Source organism: Bactrocera dorsalis, chromosome 2 (genome assembly GCF_023373825.1).
Source record: "Bactrocera dorsalis isolate Fly_Bdor chromosome 2, ASM2337382v1, whole genome shotgun sequence".
Lineage (NCBI taxonomy): Eukaryota > Metazoa > Arthropoda > Insecta > Diptera > Tephritidae > Bactrocera > Bactrocera dorsalis.
Genome location: NC_064304.1, coordinates 12,686,769 through 12,709,309, shown reverse-complemented (window position 1 = coordinate 12,709,309; position 22,541 = coordinate 12,686,769). Strand labels below are relative to the sequence as shown.

The 22,541-nt window shown below is 37.5% G+C and overlaps 1 protein-coding gene across 1 annotated transcript; it reads left to right on the top strand.

Annotated features, from left to right (window-relative positions):
- Nucleotides 1-3,337: 3,337 nt before the first annotated feature.
- Nucleotides 3,338-6,645, top strand: LOC125776541 (uncharacterized). Its single transcript, XM_049449135.1, has 3 exons — nt 3,338-3,511; nt 3,929-4,621; nt 6,493-6,645. The coding sequence occupies exons 1-3, from the start codon at nt 3,338-3,340 to the stop codon at nt 6,643-6,645; spliced, it is 1,020 nt and encodes a 339-aa protein (XP_049305092.1).
- The last annotated feature ends 15,896 nt before the right edge of the window (nt 6,646-22,541 follow it).

Genomic DNA, 22,541 nt, shown 5'->3' with positions numbered 1-22,541 from the left:
TCTTGCGCAAAACATTATTTCATGAGAATTTATGTAGGCGGGATGTATCATTTTTCTTTTTTTTTGCAAAACGTGTAATGATACACACATTAAATTTCTTATGTGCACTCTCCAAACAGACCCCAATCACCCCTGAAAATTTCATTGAAATCGGGCAAGCCGTCTAGGAGGAGTATGCGAACAGGAAGTTTTGCCACTTAATTTTATATATAAGAATATAAAAAAATAATTTCAAATTGAAAGAAATAAAATAAAAAGCGTTTGCAAACGCATCTGAAGTAACACCTACATACGTAATAAATATTCCTTATAAGGAAATAGACATGCGTTCGCCGCGTGTATTTTGCGTGGCTCAAAGAACACACTGTTGAGTTGCGAAAAAGTACATAAATAAATATATATGTTGACGCAGCCCCCGCCCAATTTCTTTTGCCACGTCTGTATCGGCAGATTAATCTTTTTCTTTTTCGAACTTTTTTCGAAGTTTTAATTCGCGCGCAACTAAACACTTACTTAGTTGCGCGCTCTCTTCTTTTGCGACAGCTCAGCTATACAGACTTGGTAAGTGTGTTTCCAATTTGTTATATTAAAATATATATATTATATGAAACCTTTTGTTTTATTTAACATTTGTAGAATAATTGCGCCAACCGTTTCCCCACGGCCAACCACAACTTTGGAACGAACGAGCACCGTGCTCCACCACCCGAATTATCATTGGTCCTTCGAGCCGGATAACAGGTAACAAGTGAATTTTATTTAAAGTGAAAGTGCATAATTTGCCCGCTTTAGCAACTCGCAAGTTACAGCCAAACATATTTTGGATTTGTGCTCTGCAAGCTATAAGGCAATAGATTTGGTTAATTTGTGCATCATTTATGTACAAAACCCATTGTGCTGTGTGAAGTGGAGACCAAAACTTATTTTTGGCACTCTACCCACAAATCAAAGCACAAGATTGCAGGTAGTATTGTACTTCATTTAAGTACAACAACAAATACACCTGGCAAATGCACTTATTTCACTTTACAAAAAAAACCACACTCTCTGTTATTCGAGAAAGTATTAAAAATTTCTTGGACGCACAAAATCGTCTGGAGCGTCAAAAATCTCTCTCGGTTTTTTGGCTTTTCTTATAGTCAATTTGAGTCTAGTCGCTCAACTCTGCCTTTCCATATATTGCTCTAATAGCAATAAAGGCAAGCAGCAATAACGCAGCTGCAGTTTCGCGAGTGCCAAAACAAAAAAAATATATACAAAATTACAAGTGCAGTGAGTGACACAAAAAAAAAACTTAGCAGAAAAGTGAGCGACGGCAAGAAAGCCAAACAAAGAAGTGAGAGCAGCAAAGGAAGAGCAGCAAAGCCCAAGCAGCAGAAGGAGAGCAGCAAAGGTAAAGCAGAAAAGTGAAGTGAGCGACAGCAAGAAAGCCAAGCACAAAAGTGAGAGCGGCATACCAGCATAGGCAAAGCAGCAGAGGCAAGGCAGCGCAGCAGCCATTCCAGAAGGACAGCAACAAGCGGAATAGTGCAGTGATAAATTAGAATAACCCAGTGAACAAAAGTGAATGTGAATAAATTCAAATAAGTGCTTGTGAATTTATTCAATTACTTGTATTGTATTTGTACATTTTAATAAAGCAATTAAGCACAAATCAATTTTGTTTGTGTACATAGTTGAAGACTAGGTGTGCAAGTGCATTGGGCCGATTACCCAGCAAGCACACACGAATTAAATTTGAAAAAAATATTTTGAAAAAAATACTTCACTAAATTTATTACTTTTTTGTTCGTTCGAAAATTCACTCTTCACTAAGAAACAACGCACTACTAATTTATAACTTGTCCGGATTGGTTCAATAACTTTTGCAACATATTTGCAAATATTTTTTAAATTTCAATTTCAAGTTTTAAATCCGATTTTGTGCAACATTTTTGCAGTTCCGTTTAAATTTTTGAAAACAATGGAATCAATTAGAGCCTTTACCACAGCTGCAGACGCTCTACTGGAGTTTGAGGAGTCTTTTACTCCAACAGCAAACAATCAAAGTGCCTACTCTCTCGAAGTTCAACAAGCTGAACTGAAATCTCTGTGGGCAGAGGTAAAGTCAGAGTACAAGTTGTGTTTGACAAAAGTGGATCCTTCCGACACAAGCTCAATTGACGACCTCAAACTTAAATATACAAGCTGTTACCACGCTTATGTGTGTTGCGCGGCCTTGATGGGCGAACACATGCACAACCTCACTGCGTTCAACCAAAGCCCTACTTCCAATTCAACGGTGATTCAACCTGAACGGTTACAACAAACTGTAGAACCCGTGAGGTATACCATCAACCTACCGCCATGTGATACCGAAATATTTCATGGCGATGTTTTACAATGGCCCTCATTTAGGGATTTATTTGCCGCCATTTATGGGAATAACCCGAGGCTCTCTCCGGTAGAAAAGTTATTCCATTTGAATCAAAAAACGCGAGGTGAGGCAAAAGATATTGTTTCGAAAGCGCCACTGACGAATGACGGATTCGCATTGGCTTGGAACAATTTGTTGTGTAGGTATGAAAACAAGCGAGTGCTTGTCAACACACAATTGAATTTATTATTCAAGCTTCCGCATATTACTACAGAATCTGAGACCGAACTCAGAAATTTACAGAGGGAGATAAATAGCTGCATTTCAGCTTTACAAATACATGGCATCAATGTAGATAGCTGGGATGCCATATTTACGTATTTGTGTTCTATCCGACTGCCGGACTATACACTGTCGCTTTGGGAACAATCTCTGGATTCGGATTCAGAGATCCCAAAATGGGTTGAGTTAGACAAGTTTTTAACCAAACGGGTTAAAACGCTTGAGAGAGTATCAAACCTCAAAGGCGAGTTGATTACTCCACCTAATATTAAGTCGGCTGATGGTGAAGGTCGGATACCAACCTTGCATTCAAGGATTGGATCCAAACCCATCAATTCCTATCATGCCAAGACAAACAACATTAAATGTAAACTATGCTCATCTCAATCACACATTTTGAAAACTTGTCAAAGATTCATTGAGATGCAGCCTAACGCACGGTTAAATGCTGTCAGAAAACTCCACGTCTGCCTTAACTGTTTATCAGACTCACATGAAGTCAAAAATTGTAAAAGTATGTTTAATTGTAATAAATGTAAACAGAGACATCACTCTATGATTCACCGGGATCAGAGTGAGGGAATAGCTCAGATATCTGACACAGACACTACTGAGATTTCTACTAAATCTCATGTGGCCTCTATTAAGGCCAATGTTTCAAATGTGCCTACCAGACGAAGCATGCTCTTAGGTACAGCCATGGTGACCATATGTCACAACGAAAGCACTTTCACTGTCAGAGCCCTGATTGATTCGGGATCTGAAGCCACCTTCGTAAGAAATAGTCTCCAAAAACGCTTACATTTGGCAACCAAAAAGGTCAGCGCGCGAGTTTCAGGATTGAATAATACCGTGCCAGGACGAGTTCAATCGGTATGTTCGATCACAATTGGCTCGCCCCGTAACAAAAGTTTACGACTAGAAGCGGAAGCGTTGGTACTGCCAAAATTGACTAGACTGCTTCCATCCAGATCAATAAACCCTTCAATTGCCAAAAGGTTACCAAATATCCCTTTAGCGGATAATAATTTCTATACGAGTCAAAAGGTTGACTTGTTGATCGGAGCAGATCTTTACCCGAAAATTATACTAAATGGGGTAAAATCGAAAATCTTCGGATCCCTAGTTGCACAGCATACAGTGTTCGGTTGGATTTTAACCGGTTCCGTTCCCTCCGAAGAAACGAAGGTAAATGGCAAAGGCGCCAAACAAAATTCAACAATAATTCAACAACAAATACAAAATCATTTTTGTAAAGTAAATAATAGTAATTTTATATTTACACAACAGAAACAACATCAGCAGCATCAACAGCAGCACCAGCTACAACGGGATCAAAGTAACGATGATGGCGAAACAAATGATGCGCCCGGCTCATCGAATCACACCGATACGCATGGTAGCTTCGGTGTGCCGACACTGCCTGCAGCAGCGCTATCTCTGTCAGGCAATTTCGCTTATTACGCGGGCGCCGCTGAAACGGTGGCAGCAACGGCTGTCACAGCTGCAACACACCGACATGCTGACGCAGCAACGCCACCACTACCACCCCCATCACAATCGTTGCCGCCATCATCAGCAGTGGCGGCCTCATCAGCAACAGCGCACTATCCACCATCACACCAGCAGATGCAGCTACAGCTCCAACAACAATACGAGCAGCGTTATCAACTGCAAACAGCCTATTATCACCAGCAACAGCTGGCGCCGCCGTCGCAATCGCAGCAAGAAGACCAATCAGCAACGTACGTGACGTCACAACAGCCGTCTACACAATACCAACATGCGGCGGCCACAACAACAACAGTAAATCAACATGCTGCGCGCAGCAACAGACAAGCAACGCAGTCGACAGCCACGCACCACACAACGAAAACATCACAAGCAGCAACAACAACACAGCAGCAGCAACCTGCAGCAATAGCGCACGCGTTGACACAAACCACACTGCAACAACAACAACCGTGTCAACGCACGTCAGAAGTCACTCAAAGCACTGACCAACGACGTCTCTCCCGCATACCACATGCCCAAGATCGAGCCAGACTCGAGTCGTCTCGCCGACTTCGGCATGCTGGTAACTTCCTTTCGGATTGGCGGCATGGCAACGATCGACTGAGACTCGATTCGTCTCAGCGACATTGCCCGGACCGAACCAGACTCGATTCGTCTCGTCGGCCACCCCATCCAAAGCGAAGGCGTGGACGAGACGCTCGACGTCAAGCAGATGCACGTATCATCAAGGATAGGCAAGCAGCACTACGAACGTTTACTCCCGGCTCATGTTGCCCGGGTTACAACCAGCGGCAATGGGCCAACTCATCGCCCAAAATACGTCGCTGGGATATATCATATGCGGCGTCGTATAACATCGGCACAATAAAGTGCACTGGCTGTCAACGCCTTTCACATTCACCACCTACCCAGGATCGAGTTAGACTCGAGTCGTCTCGCCGACCTCGGAAGGTGGTGACTTCTATGCAGATTGGCGGCATGGCAATGACCGACTGAGGTTCGATTCATCTCAGCGGCATTTCCCGGACCGAACCAGACTCGATTCGTCTCGTCGGCCACCCCATCTGCAAAGAAGACGTGGAAAAGGAAGTGCAGGAGCCAGTTAGTTAAGTTAGTTAAGTTAGTTTTAAGTAATTTATTGTAAACTGCATTTGCAGTAATACTGCAAGGCGGGGAGAATGTTGACGCCGCCCCCGCCCAATTTCTTTTGCCACGTCTGTATCGGCAGATTAATCTTTTCTTTTTCTCTTTTTCGAACTTTTTTCGAAGTTTTAATTCGCGCGCAACTAAACACTTACTAAAAAGTTGCGCGCTCTCTCCTTTTGCGACAGCTCAGCTATACAGACGTGGTAAGTGTGTTTCCAATTTGTTATATTAAAATATATATATTATATGAAACCCTTTGTTTTATTTAATATTACTGTGGAATAAATTTGCGTCAACCGTTTCCCCACGGCCAACCACATCTTTGGAACGAACGAGCACCGTGCTCCACCACCCGAATTATCAATATAAAAATAAAATATAAACAATTACACAGATAATTTCACGTTTTGGGCCGCTGGATCGTGTGATATCCCTCCGTTAGACTTTTTCCTGTGGGAATATGTAAAGTCCGAAGTGTACGCGGACAATCCCTCTTCGATTCAGGCCTTAAAGCGAAACATCACACGTGTCATTCGCCATTTACCAATTGAAATCCACGAACAAGCCATCAGTTTTGGTTGCTTTTGCTTCAATTTATCTCGTAAACACTTCCCTTAATTTGGAACCAAAAAAAGGCGAATTTTCAAATCATTTGAATAGTCAAATATAATCTCTGGCAACAGTTGCTTCAACATTTCATTCACCTGCTAAGACAACAACTATAGCGGCGTCAGGTATTTATATAATTGTTGTTGTTGCCCACCGCTGCTCATTTGAGTTTAATTGCATTTAATGTCACTGATAAAGCCAAGACAGAGACTGTCAGCCAAACGGACAGTCCAAGCGGCTGGTAACAGGAGGAGCGGACGGGTCATTGCGTACTGTGGACCAGGCGGCATGTGCATTTACTGAAATTATATATAGACATTATATAACACACAGACACACCAATGCGCACCATGTGACTAAACAAATATACTAAAACCACAAACAACAACAACAACTGCGATGCCGCTATAAAGATAAATCAAATAGCGAAACACGGCGCTCAGCTGAAGTTTGAATGGAAATGTCGCTCATCGGAAAAGCGCACCGTCGCCTGGCCACCTCTCGGCTCCTCAGCGCAGCCACCTGCCAGCATCTCACGGCTGTGGTCAGCGAGTGTCAACGTCAACGTGTTACGGAAATTCTAGCAACGCTTGGCATTTGCGACAGTCACTGAAAACAACAACAACAGCAGCTGCAACAGTATGATTACCATTACTCCGATTGAACTGCTCAGTGACATCTCCGAGCGCAATGTGCTTTGGGAATATTTATTCGGCTTGCAACATCCGTCGCTGTAACCGAAGCGGCACTCACTCGTGTCTGTTTGTATGTCTGCTTATTTGCCTGCACCATTTATGTCGCAGCCTGTAGATGCGCGACCACTGCGAGTGAGCGTTGTGCCACCAGATGCAAATCACAGCGTCAGAGCAGAGCGTTGGCATTTTTCATTCGGCTTTTGCTCTGCAGGAGTTCAATTTCATGGAATAATTGAATGAGAGACATTTGGTGTTAGTTTGGGGGCAATCGCCGGACATGAATAGCTGTGTATTGCGACAATTAAAGGACTACACTGAGCGAGAAAAGTATTTAACAGAGTATAAAGTACTAAAATACCGAGGTTTATCTCGATTAATACTATTGTAAAGTTAGTTGACATAAAGGTAATAATCAAAAATCTAGGACTGAACTAGAAAATTCTAACAACTTGCCATTATGTATTGAAGCTGGTAAACCTTACGATTCGGAATCTGCAGACCTATTGTAATCTTCATGGAGTTAGACAAAATAGGACTTAGATAATTAATAGATTCTTAGATATAGATCCTAGGACAAAAATGTAGTTAAGTTCTTATGTAAACATTAAGTTATGATAACTAGAGTGGAGCTTCCTTTGAGAAGAAATCTAATGGATGGCGAGAACACAACTTCTAAACGGATCAGAAACCATAACATGTTATTTATACTTTCGGAAATAAATATATCGGTTCTTTCCTCTAGTAAGGAATTGTAACCCCAAAACTAATTTCGTACCACTTTTAGGTTTAGTAAAATAATACCAGCAAATATTTGCAGTGTCGGTCACGAAGTGCAGGTGTTTATCTGGAAATTGAAAAGCGATCGATAACATGTTCTTCAACGAAGGACAGCCGCCTGATATGTTCCAACGATAGAGACTCCGACTGCGACAGTGCACAGCTACAACCACGAAATTATCGACAGCAAAGAGGCAAGCGAAATGAAATGAAATCAACTTGAATTCTTGACAGAACTGGATTGCTGCACAAAGCAACGATCTCTGATATATCATGAAGCCAGAGTGCATTTGTTTAGGTATGTGTGCTTCAAATACTACAAAGCGTATTGCATAAGTTCAAGTGGGCCTTTGGTGCGGCGTTAAAACCAAACTGGAATAATAAAAAAATTCTAACAACTTTTAACAGTCGCTTACAACAACAATAGCAGAGAAATGCATCAATTCCAATGATACTAGTATTATTGCAGTCAACTTGCCCTTGGCAATGAGGATTGAAATGAAGTCGTCGAACAAGAGGTCTCTTTTTAATTGAACACTTCCAAAACACTGTAATTGCTCTCAAAGCAACAAGCACTTGACCCTAACGCCGGTCAATTTCACGACTACTCGACTGTTCGTTTGTAGACGGGTGAAGTTATTGCTTAGGCAGAGACAGTAAAAATCAGTTGAAGAAAAAGAGCTTTTGCATATATATAGGTGAATAAGGCTGTTTTGGAACTTCATAGAGGCGGTGACAAATATCAGAGTGTAAATAAATGAAATGATTTCAACAAAAGATCTGGAGTTCGTAATACATATACAAATGCATGTAAATGTGTGTATGCTGGTCATAGGATAAAATGAGAATAAAAAATTATATTGTATTCAAGAAAATTTGAACATGTGTGAAAGTAACCCCCGATTTTTGAATAACGTAATCACAGGTGATGAGCCATGGAGCAATCTGCCGAGTGGCACACCGGCGTCTCCTCGAACAAAACATCCTGTTTCCTTGCCGATTAAAAGCAAGCATTTTGAGACGACAGAGGGGATCCAAGCAGCATGCACCTCGGCTCTCAAGGCTATTCCGAAGAATGACTTCTCTGACGTCTTCAATGCTTGGAAATCGCGGTGGCAGCGCTGCATTGACGCAGAAGGAGCCTATTTTGAAAGTTTTTAAAGAATTGTAACAATTGGTCCAATAAATTTTTTTAAATCGACTCAGTCCTATTACTTTCCGAACAAACCCTGTATATCTATATGTCTACATCACGTAGTAGAATTGTAAATGTGTCAATCTACAAGTGTTTTCTTAATTATGATCCTATTCAACCTGATTTTTTCACCTTACCATGTACTACACGCATATATTTATTAGACGTGTGTAGGTTTGTTTATATATAGCTAAACTCTTCGACTGCCATAAATTCACTTGTATTTGATTTATGCGGAAATGTTCGAGAAAACAAGTGCATACACATACACTTGAACTAAAAATTGTCAGGCAATAAATAGTGAGACAGATGCTGTGACAGTTACATATTTATAGTAATTCAGATGTTTGTGTGTATGTATGTTTGCTGCTATGCTTATTTATGTGCATTCATTCATTGGGCTCGTATTCGACATGTACGTATGTATATACTTTGTAAATAAGTATTTTTATATCTACATATATGTCCACGTATATTTGCGACTATGTTACATGTTGGTTCGACGTTTGTAATGATTGGTCACCTTACCAGTTTTTGTCTAACATTTGCTGCATTTATTTCGTTACATTTTTTTTTCCTGTTCCGCCTTTGCATTTTCTGCATTTGCTGGTACATATGTTTTTTGGTAGATGTGTCTCCACGGGCTTTATTGCCTGCCAGCTGTAATTAATTTATATTCGTATAAATGCAGTATTATTTGGTTGCATTTCCGTGGGCTGGCACATGTTTATTTGTTGCACTGCACATGTTGCATGCAACAAGTCAACCCAAACCTGCACGTTTAATTAAGCAAGCTGCGTGCCACTAATGGGACGGCCGACGCTGATTCGTGTTTCGCTTTTATAAATTAAATTGTCATAACTTAAAACTGTGTTTTATATGCGATTTGAAAAAATCGCTCAGATTTGTGTTGATTGCTCCACATGCCTTTATATGGCGTTAATTTAGTTTCGTATTTGAACGAAGAATTGTTTTGCATTTTAGCGGTTTTAATTGACAGTTGAATGAGAGGCGGGTAAAAAAGTTTTAAAATATGTTGCATTATTTTTCGTTAAAAACATTGTTCACTTGTCACAAGTATACTCGTATTCTGTTCATGTTATTAATTAATATTTTAATTTCAACAAAACGCCAGTAATGTAAAATAATTATCCAAATATACTCTTTAAATATTTAGTTATTTACTTATCTTCTGGCCCACACACTTCCGAAGGAACTATTCTCCTTGCAAATTCTTTTAAGTTTGACTCATCATGCCACTAATAAAATATTATAAGTCTTACTGGAATAAGGAAGCGTCTGTGCGGTTAACTGAACAGTTAATTCTTTCATTAATCAATCGCTTATATGTGCAAGCAGCTGACCAGCTTACAGCTAAGAAATCAGCTACCATTCATCACCGGCAAGTTAGGCTAACAACCGTAAATGTCAGTGCTGCTGCTGATTGAGTAATGGAGCGGTAGAAAACTGAAGCGTCTGAAGCAGAGAGTAAGAGGAAAAGTTTCAAAAGGGGTTTCTACTTTTATCACAATTGAATAAGACGAAATAGCCGAGAGCGTTGACCACGAAACCAGCATTCAGCTGACCGCTCATATAAACTTTTTCTTTATAATTTATACTTAAGTCAGAATTATGAGATTGGCAATGCCAACTTTCTATTTGAACTTTTAAGATGAAAAATAGACACTAAGAATTCGTCTTTTTTCGATAACATGAATATGCTCATAACAGATTGGGAGCATAAATGTAAAGGATTAACAATTTTGAAGTTTCTCGAACTTCAACGGGGTATGATATATTTTTTCATAATGAAATATTTTCTATAAGAATTGAGCATAGTAGTATACAGTTGATTTACTACTGTGATCAAATAGAAAGGTGAAATTTTAATTTACACTCCGTGAGTTTTTCGAATCGAAATTTTTTTTTTGTTAGTTGGTCGTACTTTTAGTGACATCTATGCCAAATTTCACGTCAAAATATTCATTAGTATTTGAGATACGCGTCGTTTTGTGAGGCTCTAAAATTGAATTCTTCGATTTTTACTAGGTCTGATGATTTCGAACAAAGAAGTGCGATAATGTACCATCTCATACTGCTTTGATTATTTTTGATCATTTCGTCACATTTTCAACTAATATCGTGTCACTGCATTCGCCTGATTTATCTTCGCGTATCTTCTGGCTATTCAGCAAATTCACACTCCATTCCGAGGACACCATTTTGACTCAATTGAGAATATAAAAGCTGAAACGAAAAAGGCTCCACGGTGGATTTTTCCAAGTGCTATACTTATGTATGTATGTATATGACTGGAAAATTCGTTGGCATAAGTATATTGCAGCGCGAGGGGATTACTTTGAAGAAAATGAAATGAAATTTACAAAATTCACTTTCCAATTTGATCCCAGTAGCACATATGTACAAGTATACTTCCATAGAATATAATAGTTTTGCTCACCTAACAACCAGTTGCGAAAGTAAAAAAATGAGCATAATAGTGCTCCCAGGCTACAGTTAGAAATTCCAAGTATTTGTAATCAAAAGTAAAAAACCAAAAACTCCAATTGGTAGCGAAAGCAAAGGAATTAAATCAGATTTCGTTTGGTGTTTGTTATGGTAACCATACTGTACGATCTTATCAACAACAACCACTTAACCAGCGACCTGCTCCCAATAACACCAACGACAAGAATAGTCACTTTATTTAGACGCTGACATTGACCGGAGTGGATATTTTGCATAAAACAATAGCAACACACACACGCTCACATGGGTAGGCAGATTGGAAGAGTTCCAGTTGGAGATTTTTTTTTGGCATCAGCGAGATGAAGTTGTCCAACATGTTAATTAATCCGGCGGTTGGCTTCTGTCCCGTGGCGAACTACATGGCAGTAAAAAATTAGTTCTGCGTCAGTTAACAATTAAAAAGAAATCCTTTACACTTACAAATATATATTGTACATACATAGAATGTATTGGCCTTAAACTCCAGCAACTTGTTAACTCTTCCGATTTCTCAAAGTAAAGTGATGCTGAAAAGGTTTTCAACTTATCATCAACCGACACAGGTCTGTCAGGGCATATCTCTAAATTGCGGAAAGACCAAAAAAAAAAATCTTTAACTTCGATTGCACCGAAACTAGAATTCCCTTCACAAATAAAGAAGTCGCTCAGTTTGTATGGCAGCTATGTGCTGTATATACTTGTATAATAGTTCGACCTGGTAAGTTTGTTAAAATATTGAAGCGTTGCTATGGACAAATTGGAAAAAATTTGTGTCAAATTTCGAAAGTTCCTTTTAAATAAAAAAGTTTTCCAAACAACGGTTAGATGCTATAGTCGTTCGATATCGGCGATTTCCTCATATGAAAGCTTCCTGGTGAGAAAAGGACGAGTGAATTTTGAAAACGATATCTCAAAATCTGGGGAATTAGTTCGCGTATATACAGATAGACGGACATGGCTAAATCAACTCAGCTCACCACGCTGATCAATTTTAAGTATATTTTATATATTCTCCAAAATTTATACCCTACAATGGGTATAGAATGATCAGAACTACTTCATAAACAAAACAACTGCAGAAGAGCCACCAACTAGTTAGAGCACTTCGTCGCCGATGTTGCTGACACATGTTGCAAGTTGCGCTCGTAAATATCGTTAAGCCCTTATTTTAACGAAACGGCAACATGTTGTGCATTAATTAGACAGCCAACTGTGAGTGAGAAGGGCAAAAAAAAAAAAACATTAAAATTATAAACAAAAACAAGCAAAGTAAAAATGTTGCAGCGTTTCAGCAAAAAAAAACGCAAAATAAATATTTTAAAACGAAAAAATAGAAAAGTTTAAAAACTACGTTTCCAAACCATGGGTGGTGCACTATAGCGCCACTAAGGACCTGCAACTTTGTGAAAAATAATCAATTCATTGTGGGCGGTGGAATCTCTAGTATGTATGTGTGTGTGTTGCTGATGTTCAATGGTCGCGCCGCAAGAACCTGTTACTCTTGTTGTTGCAAATTATAACGCGAAATGCTTGTGTTGGACTGCAGTTGGTTTATCTTTATGTTTTAGGACTAAGACGCTGATGTGTCCAGATATGTATGTACGTATTCAGAAAGTCTTTGTAATCTAAAAGATTGAAGAAATTTCTATTACTGCTAGGGAACAAAAGTACCATATTTTGATTTACAAAAAAAGGATTCTATACGAGAGCTTAATTTTAATCGATCAATTTTTTGTATATCAACTTATTAAGTTTCCACAAATTAGTAGTAGTCTTGTGGAAAGAAGGTCGTATGCAAAATACGCAGACAGACGAATATTGCTAAATCGACTAAGCTCGTCACGTTGAGAGAGAGTTCAAACTCTGCTATAGGGTCTATGAAATACAACTGTATCGGGTGCTCTCTGATCCTGCCCTTCAGCGAACGAATATCTTTGAGACGCGACGATGCATTTAGAAATGAACAAGCCGGTTTTCGTACCGGAAGATCATACGTGGATCATGTACCATACAAGTAAATATTTATGTTTGCAATTGTTGTTGAAAACTCTGCTGATTGGCGTTCCTCATTCATTATAAGTATCTTTCAAAGCTCTAGGAGTTTGGTTTGGTCGGCTTTAAGACTTGAATTATGCGAATTATTAATGCAAATATTAGAAAAAGTGTTTGAGCACTGACCATTAAAATCGTCTGCATATACTGGAAGAGTATATAAAAGATGCTAAATCAAATGACAATCGTTCCAAGAGATGCATGCCTCTGACATACTCTGGTTAGCCTGATATAAGTAACCACATCGGAAAAGAAAACAAACATTTGGAATGCTCCAAAATATGTATTTGAAAATAACCTCATCCATGTGAACAATTGCATTTGAATCGAATATAAGTTATGTTTGTTTTATGGCAGTCAGATATGGAAAGTCACCACTTGTGATTTAGGACGACTGCAATTCTTCAAAAATTGTCTGTCGTCTTTGCAAAATACTACGAATTTTCTCTGAATATTTTTTCCAATCAAGCACTAGCGGTACGCAGTAAAATCCATTGCGTATCGAAATTCTTAAACGCACGTGGGCGTGGATGAGACAAACTGCAAACGATAACTTAAAAAATATTATTGGTTGAAACCCGCTTGAACAAAGGCACGTCACCAGACCTATCCACACCTGGAGAAGACATTTGGACGCTGACTTCATTCTAACAATGAAATTTGTGAAGTCAAGTATGGTTCGCTCGCTTCCGTTCAGAAAATTTCGAAATTTCGATTTACACTGATGAAATAATGTCTCTAGCTGAAAAATGGCAAAAAGTGGTCGACCAAAATGGCCCGTCGCCTATTGGCAATCGGATATTACGATTATAGTGGTGTTCCCATTATAAATTGGGAATGTTGTGGATATATTGACTGGTTTGTATATTTCGTTTTATGTCCCACTTAGGTTCTAAGCATTTTTAACATTTTATTTAAAAATTTTGAAATCGCTGTTGCGATATTTATACAGAGCTGGGATTCCACAAATTTCAACAATGGGAAGAGTTTGTAAACTTCATACTAACATTGCATTTATGTATATGTTTTAAACAAATTTTAAGGATACGCTGTAATGTATTCACAACATTTTCGGTGCATACTATTTAATTTTTGTATATATAGTTTGTATTTTTTAATAATAATTATTTCCTCATTTTAGCTTATTAACTTTTAAATTGAATTTTGTGTTTATTGTTATTTCAAGTATGAAATTGAGTCAATACAATTTTGCGCACTAATTGAAAAACCGCAATTTTCTCAGGCTCCACATACAAGTATGTGCATATGTATGCAAATGCATATGTGCTTCACCGCACACTTTCCGAAGCGATAATTCGTTGCTTTATCAGACAACTAACTTCAAAACTATGCTTATGTAAACTAATTAATTTCAATGCATGCTTAGAACAGTTTAACAAATATTATCTAGTTATGAATTTATTGCAGTTCCAATGTTGTTGTTTTCTATTAACTTTTTGCAACAAAATTGCGCTATAAATATGATGGAAAAAAGTGTGTTAGCTAAATCTTGTTTGAGTTATCAATAGCGCAACATGTTCCGGATCAGCACCATAGCTTTTGCAACATTGTTTCTAACAAGTAAGTTTATATAATATACATATATTTTGTTACATAGTATATATATATATATAAATTATTGTCCTAATTAATTCACACTTTGTTTCCAGTGCTTTTTGTCGGTGGCGATTGTAGGCCACAGGACACCCCTTCTATTTCTCTAGGTGGTACGCTCGGCGGTCTTACAGGTACTTTGACTGATATCGTGGAGGGGTTGCCTTCTGTCGTCGAGGCTTTGCCTCCCGTCCTCGATACGGTAGGTGGCGCTCTTTCACCTTTGGTTAGTCTTCCGCTAGGATTGCCAGGAATTGGTGGCGGTATTTTAACTTAGGTAAAAATTCCTTTACGGATTATATATTACCGTTATATCAATAAATGGGTATTTGAAAAAAAATTCTGCCTTGTTCTGTTGTTTATGTGGAGCTATTTTTTAATTGCAAGCCATAAAACAGCGCATAACTCCGAACCGTCATAGATTACTTATATTGTATATAGAACACACTTAAACAGCAACTCACTTTTTTCCAAAGCAGATTCTATTAACGAAGACTTTTGACAAAAGATAAAAGAATAAATTTTATTAACAAGCGACAGCAGCAAATCCGAAACAACCCCTTGTGAGTACTAATGGAGTATTATAGTATTAGTGTTATGAAAAGTCAGGAAAAGCATTGCTTAGATTAGGCTAAGTCCTATGGTTTAATCTAAAGATGACTCTTACACGAACAGTTAAACAGTTTTTTGTGAAGCTAGAAAACTCATATAGTTGAATAAAACTTCAATTCCAACTAGTTTGGCCGAACAGTTGATAGATGAGGAAGTCAAGACTTAAGGATTGCTTCAAATTTCGTAGAGAACTACGAAAACCTTACTGCGCAGACTACAATTGAGCAACACTCATGACCAAGGAAAAGTGATTTATGTAGCCCAAAAACACTTTGCTAGTGCTAGTAAAAGAAAAAAAGTAAGGAAGCTTTCAGGTATAACCGAACATTTTCAATTTTCGCACTTATGGTGTACCTTAAGTCGTTGTAAAACTTTGTACATATTACAAACTGAACAAATATTGAATATTATAACTCATAGACTTAATACTGCATAATGCTTTGTGTCCAATATATTAATATTTAAATCAACCTAGTTAACTCAAATGAGGTATATGTATGTATGCGTATCATATAAACTCAACCGAATTGACTAAATTTTATATATTTGGTAGACGAAGAAAACATCAACCGGATTCAGGTCTGGACTGATTGCATTCATTTTGGACGTAGCCCAAATATACCCAGGCACATGTTTCTATGAGATTTATGAAGATTACTCACACACTGACTGACATATTTGGCACAGGTAAAGTATGCTAGAATAATAATCGTTAATGTTAGAAAAGAGATATATTAGATAAGTGGAGGTTAAGGGGCTTTGTCAATAAAATACTGCCTCTATCATAAAGAGATTCTCTTTGAATTTCAGGACTGAGAGTTCGGCCAATCGAGAAAGAATATACACCTTTTCGACACCAAAAATTCTGTTTTTGTGATTCTGTCTGATCTCATATTCGTTGGCATGAGTGTATTGCAGCGGAGGGGATTACTTTCAAGGAAATGAAATGGACGAAATTCACCTTTCAATTTGATCGTAATTGTTATAAAAAGGTTTTTTATTATTTTGACATTTAGGGGCCGACAATTCTGTTTCTAACAATTCTGTTAAATATAGATATTTAGTGAAATGGATTTTCATTGCGATGAATTAAATTTTATTAGTAAAATAAGAAAAGAAAATTCCGTTATCCATATGGTTCCAAAGTTATAATATTTTTAATGAAAACAGGAATTTAACTGTAATTTATATACGAAACTTTGAGGCATGTATGCATGGATAATTATTATGTGCAGGATTCAAAGCATTCATAAACATTTATGGCTATTTATAACAGTCAACTATCAATCAATGTGTCTGGCATTCAATTCAAAAGTTAAACAAATTACACTTAAGAAGCTAAATTTGAGCAGTGATGAAGTGCAAAGTTTCCACATTTTGACAGACACAAATGACAGCAGCAAAATAACGTTTAATTTTATGTGCAAATTTATATCTGCGAGTGTTAGCCATTAATAGCTGAATAGTTAAGTGGTCGGAAGCCACGACTTTTCTTGCAACTTACTGCGTGATAGAAATATAAACAAGTACATATGTATGTATCTGCGAGTAATTATATGTGGTCACTGTGCAATGTGATAATACTCTTTCCTCACCATAATAGTTTCATCTTTTGTGTATTATTCAAGTGTGTGACAATTTTCTTTCACCTACTCAACTTATTAGTCAACCATAACAGAAAGATTTGATTTTAATGGTGAGACGAACTCATATCTCTTCTCCTCACCTTGCCACAGAGGTATCGAATTCCTATCTATAAATATTCACGTACCCAGCTCTAAGCGGTGAATTATTATCACAAGAGCAGCTGAAATACGCCAGCAAATTAACCTTCAATTACAAGATTTTTATGTCCGCAACAACTGACAATCGCATGGAAATATAAATGATGGCACAATGCTAAGTGCACGTGAGCACTTGTACCTACCGAGCACTTGCGGATAGTAACGAGTCCACTTCGAGTATGGGTATATTTGCCTAACTAATGGCCAAGAATTCAGTTAGTCATAGTGAATTAATGACTGGCATTGGCGGAGTTAGCATATGAAACGAGTAATTGCTGAAGTACTGCCGCTTAACTGTCATAGCTACTGTCAAGAGGAGTGTTTCAGCTGTCAGTTTCGTTTGCGAAACGTTCGAGTCGAAGCGTTTGCTCGAAGCGGCCAAGGCGTATGCTGCCTTAATGGCAACGAAAAAAGTCATTAGTCCAATGAGTAACCTCTCTACTAGGCAATGGACTCGAGTACTTACATGCTTACAAATATGTAAATATTAAATATGGTTGCTTGGGTATTGAACAGCGTTGGAAGGTTATGTTTGAATGGCTGTCAAAAATATATTTTAACGAGCAGAAAAAAAAAGTATGACAAATAATTCATACATTGATGTGGTTGAAATTTTTTGGAGTGGAATTCAAAAGCGGAAATGTTTAACAAAATATTCCGAATTGAAATCATTTACAAATTAGTAAATATTTGTAGTTATCTGAAGCTGTATGTATATGCATTTAAATTATTTTTAATAAATTTGTGATGCTTTTGTTTGCTTTAAGGCCACATCTAGTGAGACAACCTAAAAAGGCGATACCTTTTCGATGGTACATATATCAATGAAGAGGGGAGGGATGCCGGAAAAAGAAAAAAGGAATTTCAAGGTCAGAGGTTTACCACAATCGCGTCAATAAAATCAGTCTCATGATCGTTTTAATTCAGTACTGTAATTAGCTCATGCAATTTTTCAAAGGTAGCGACATAAATTCACCACTAAATACTTAAGAAGCTAAGCAGTATGCATTTCAATTAATAAAATATTACCTCGCCGCAGCAAATACTGGTAATAACAGTGATTTTTAGAGGCGTGGCTCATACATTTATTCAAATACTTTGTATATATGTAAGTATGCACTCGAATAATTATGAACTCCCAGCATGTTAAAGAATAAATCAGCTGTCCCCTGATAATTTCCTGCGAAATGCGCATTATAAATATTTATCATTTCCATTAACATTTTCTGCGCTTATCTACAGTCACTGGGTAACCGGCTGTCGATTGTAAAATATTTGCGCTTATTTGTTTGCAGTTTTTTGCCTTTTTTTGTTATGCTATTTTTTGTTTTTGTGCTTGATTATAACAATCAGTGCGCTACTTCAATGGCTCGCTCGGCAGCACGACTAAACAATTTGTTACACTAATGCAGGTGCAACAATATAAATGAATAAATTTTGGTGTCACACGCCGATTGCGGCGTGACAGACCGCGTGGCAGCACACGTCATTTCCATAATATGCTTTATTACGATACCAAATTGAAAGTGGTGCACAATACGAGTTATAATTTTATCGTGTCTATATTGAGTGAATGTAGGTAATTGACAAATGTGATAAATAAATTTTCAATGAAATAATTTTGCTCAAATAAAATTAAACAATTTGAAAAGACGAAAATAAGGCTAATTGAGACTGGCAAGAAAAATTGGTAAAAATATTAATTGTCTCTTATAAACCCTACTATAAGCAAAAATAGTAAGATATTGGTCATAATTTTTAAATTAATCATTTATTCTTCAAATCTATGCTGTAACAAAACTTTCAACATTACCTTGACTTTTGAGATGTTTTTACGTGTTTTTTTCGGCTTCGGCTCACCTTTGCCACAATATTCGGGCGATTGATCTTCTATTTCTAGGTTATAATCATACTTAGATCCAAGACTCATCGCCAATAATAATACGTTTCATGACTTCCTGGTGGTCGAAAACATACAATTAACACCGAAAATAAAAAATATTTGTGACAAAAAGACTTTCGCACGAAATTTAAATTAAAAATTATTATTTTTTGCTCACAGTAGTATGTATCCAATAGTTTTAGATGCTAAAAACTACCGCTAGGTGAACAAAACTATTATACTCTACAGCAACATATTTCAAAGGCATAAGCGGTGCCCCAAACTTCACTTTCATTTACTTGCCGACAATGAACAAATAAATTAATGTACCATTAAGGCGACTTCGCTTGAACTGGAGTCAAAAATTTTCATTAACAATGCTTCTTTCATTGGGCTTCGTACTTCAATTGGACTAAAGGAAATGATTTTCAACTCTTTAACCGACCGCCTTAATTACGTTCGCAGCATGCCGAGGGCGCCACAATGCTTCTTTCATTGGGCTTCGTACTTCAATTGGACTAAAGGAAATGATTTTCAACTCTTTAACCGACCGCCTTAATTACGTTCGCAGCATGCCGAGGGCGCCACAATTGCTCGCATTTAATGAACTTTTATGTTGAACTTGTGAGACCAATTTTTCTCAGCACTACATGCGATGCTAAATGGAGCAAGTGAGAGGCTCCAAAAAATTTTAAAGAAAAGTGTTTACACAAAAGGCACCGGTTCGCTTGCATGAAGGCGAAAGTGTAGAAAAATTCGTTAAATCCGTATTAGCGTAAGAAATCGGCAATTGAAATGCTTACTAATTTTATTTTACGGTGTATGGAGGAAGTAGAAGTTTGTTTGTCAATGGATAATAAGGAATGAACTACTGACGGAGTGAGTGAAATTACCAAAATTTATGGAACAAGTTTATACAAAAAGTTACAATCTTCGGGTGAATATAAAATTTTAATAGGATTTTTGGTTCAAGATTATGTTTGTCGAAAAATTCCATGAAACTTTTTTCTAAAGCTACTGTTATATTGAAAGTAAGTATAGTTGGAGATTGATTTCATCCTTTTCAATAACCTTCAAAAAATATTTTTCATTAATGCTTTATTTTGGATGGAATAAAACCGAATTTTTGTTTTGAAATTTTTTCCCATATGGCCCACCATTTGTTACTCTTCCCGCTATCATCGTTTCATGTGCAGCGTTCGCATCGCCACCACAAAATTACATAGTACAATTATATATATAATACATATTGTGCTTGACTAATATGTTTTCCCACAACTTTCACAATAACCTGGCACTCACAGCGCAATAACTGAGGATAGATTCGTAAGTTTATTTTATTGTCGTTTTTTACTTTCAACTGAACACGTATACACAAATAGGATAATAAAAAATTTTTGCAGATGTATACAATGAAAGAGACTGAGCCGGTTAGAACTGCGCATGCCCACACATGTAGGAAAAGACACGAGCGAATAGCGATAAGTAAACAGAGAAACACATTGGCGCAACATCCTCGAGTGAAAGGTAGGATTTAATTGATTAAATACCAGACAAACAGTTGGTTTGCTGCCACCTGTCAGTTGGTTGTTTTCAATAGGCATGAACGAAAACCTATAAAGCGCCATAAGTAAATATATTTTATTACCAAAAATTGTTCGAATACATTCAAAACTGTTCATGCCACCGAATATGTGAACCTCAATGCCTATACTTGAATTTTTACTGAAAATATCGGTCAATGTATAAATGTGTATGAAATTATTAGAAAATTCAACTGATGGATTTTGAAAGTGGCAGTGCGTCTAAATTTGCCTCCAGTGTGAAACTGCTCTATATTTGGGCATTTCTGCGACATACTCTTTTATTATTAAAAAATTAATGATAATTATTATTGAGGAATACTATCTACAGCTTTAGTACACCTCATATTCTATTATGGTACTGGAAACTGTTACCCGAAACACCAAAGTTGTTTTTTTTAGTTCTGCTGCAGAAAGTGAGAAAATGAGAAGGAATATAATTTGTGTAATTTGACATTGCGTATACCAAAAAAACGGCGAAAAATTTTTTGACAATATTTTAGTAAACATGCCACTTATTTGTGCACTGCTATTTCAAAAATTTGCACAAAAACTAACAAAAATTTTCCTTTGAACTCTAAAGACTTTTGCTGGTTAATGCCTCATCCTTTATCCATTTAGTTCCACGTAGTTTCAAAGGAATCGGCAAAGCTGAATACGATACCAACTCATAAGCGATCCACGCTAATTTATAGCTTGATATATGCCTATAAGCTTCGCTTAGCACATTTCTGAGCTTTAAAGGTGCAGTCACGCGACACGCAAACTTTTGGCACCCTTCTGGCTAACATCCATCTATAAGTATTTACAATAAAAAATCGTATAAAACTGCGAGAAAGGTTAACGTGCGCTGCCTTGTTGTTATCCTTTTAGTGTTGTCATAAATACTTCTACTGTTGGGCTAAATTTATTGCCACCATTAATGCGCGTCGCTACACCGTTTGGCGTTAATTGTTTATTAGTGTCCGGTGGTAAACATATGTTATGAACCGGATTATTTTGTCAGCAAAAAAATTTAAATCAAAATAAATAAATGAGGGATTTAATATGGCAGAGGTTGCTAAACGGTAAATGGCTGCTTGATAACTTTTACTGGAATAACATCGGGTCATAAATTTCCAAGCCGTTTAAAAAGTGCTATCTTTCGATAGCACATCTAGATGATTAATTGAATTCGCCGCTTCTAACTCGCAACTTTCGAATCTTTACGATTTTTATATGTTCAAGTTTCTTTTTTTTATGAATATTTATTTAGATAGTAATCATAAATAATTTTAGCGATTTTTTCATCTTTCACGCGCTTAGTAGTCGATTGCGTTTGGCTTTGTTTGGTTAAGTTAAGTACTTTTTGTTTTGTACTTAACGGGAATATTTATAAGCTTCTTCTTCTTAATTGGCGCAGACACCGCTTTCGCGATTATAGCCGTGGATGGAGGATGGAGCCATGTGTAGAAGTTCACGCAAGCTAAGAAAGTTTTCTGATCGCCATTCACATGGACACATTTACTTTATTACTCAAGCCGCTTACGATTTCCGCCGTTAGACCAAGTATCCTCTGAGTGGCCAAAAAAAAAATACGCTTGAAGGCGAGCTGAAGTGAGAAAGCAAGTAGATTATACGTTAGGGACCCGCCACGTAAACAACGATCCCAATGAAAAGGAAACAAAAGCCTCGGATGAGAGACCCCTATTTCGATGACGACCACTGCCAACGCATTAAGGATTACGATTTAAGAGCATGTACTTGGAATGTCCGGTCCCTTAATTGAGAAAGTGCCCCTGCCAAACTAGTTGATGTTCGCATGAAAATAAAGGCTGACATCACCGTCGTCCAATAAGTGCGATGGACGGCGGGACAAGGACTAAGACGAGTAGGTCTTTGTGGCATTTACTAAAGTGGCTATTATAAAGGAGGGCAAATTCGGTATAGGA

What these genes read in the sequence shown, in the direction of transcription:
- LOC125776541 (XM_049449135.1), top strand. Translation starts at nt 3,338, where the DNA reads ATGGTGACCATATGTCACAACGAAAGCACTTTCACTGTCAGAGCCCTG. An exon ending in TGCCAGGACGAGTTCAATCG is followed by an intron (nt 3,512 to 3,928) that starts GTATGTTCGATC and finishes TTTACACAACAG; the next exon opens with AAACAACATCAGCAGCATCA. An exon ending in CGTGTCAACGCACGTCAGAA is followed by an intron (nt 4,622 to 6,492) that starts GTCACTCAAAGC and finishes CGGAAATTCTAG; the next exon opens with CAACGCTTGGCATTTGCGAC.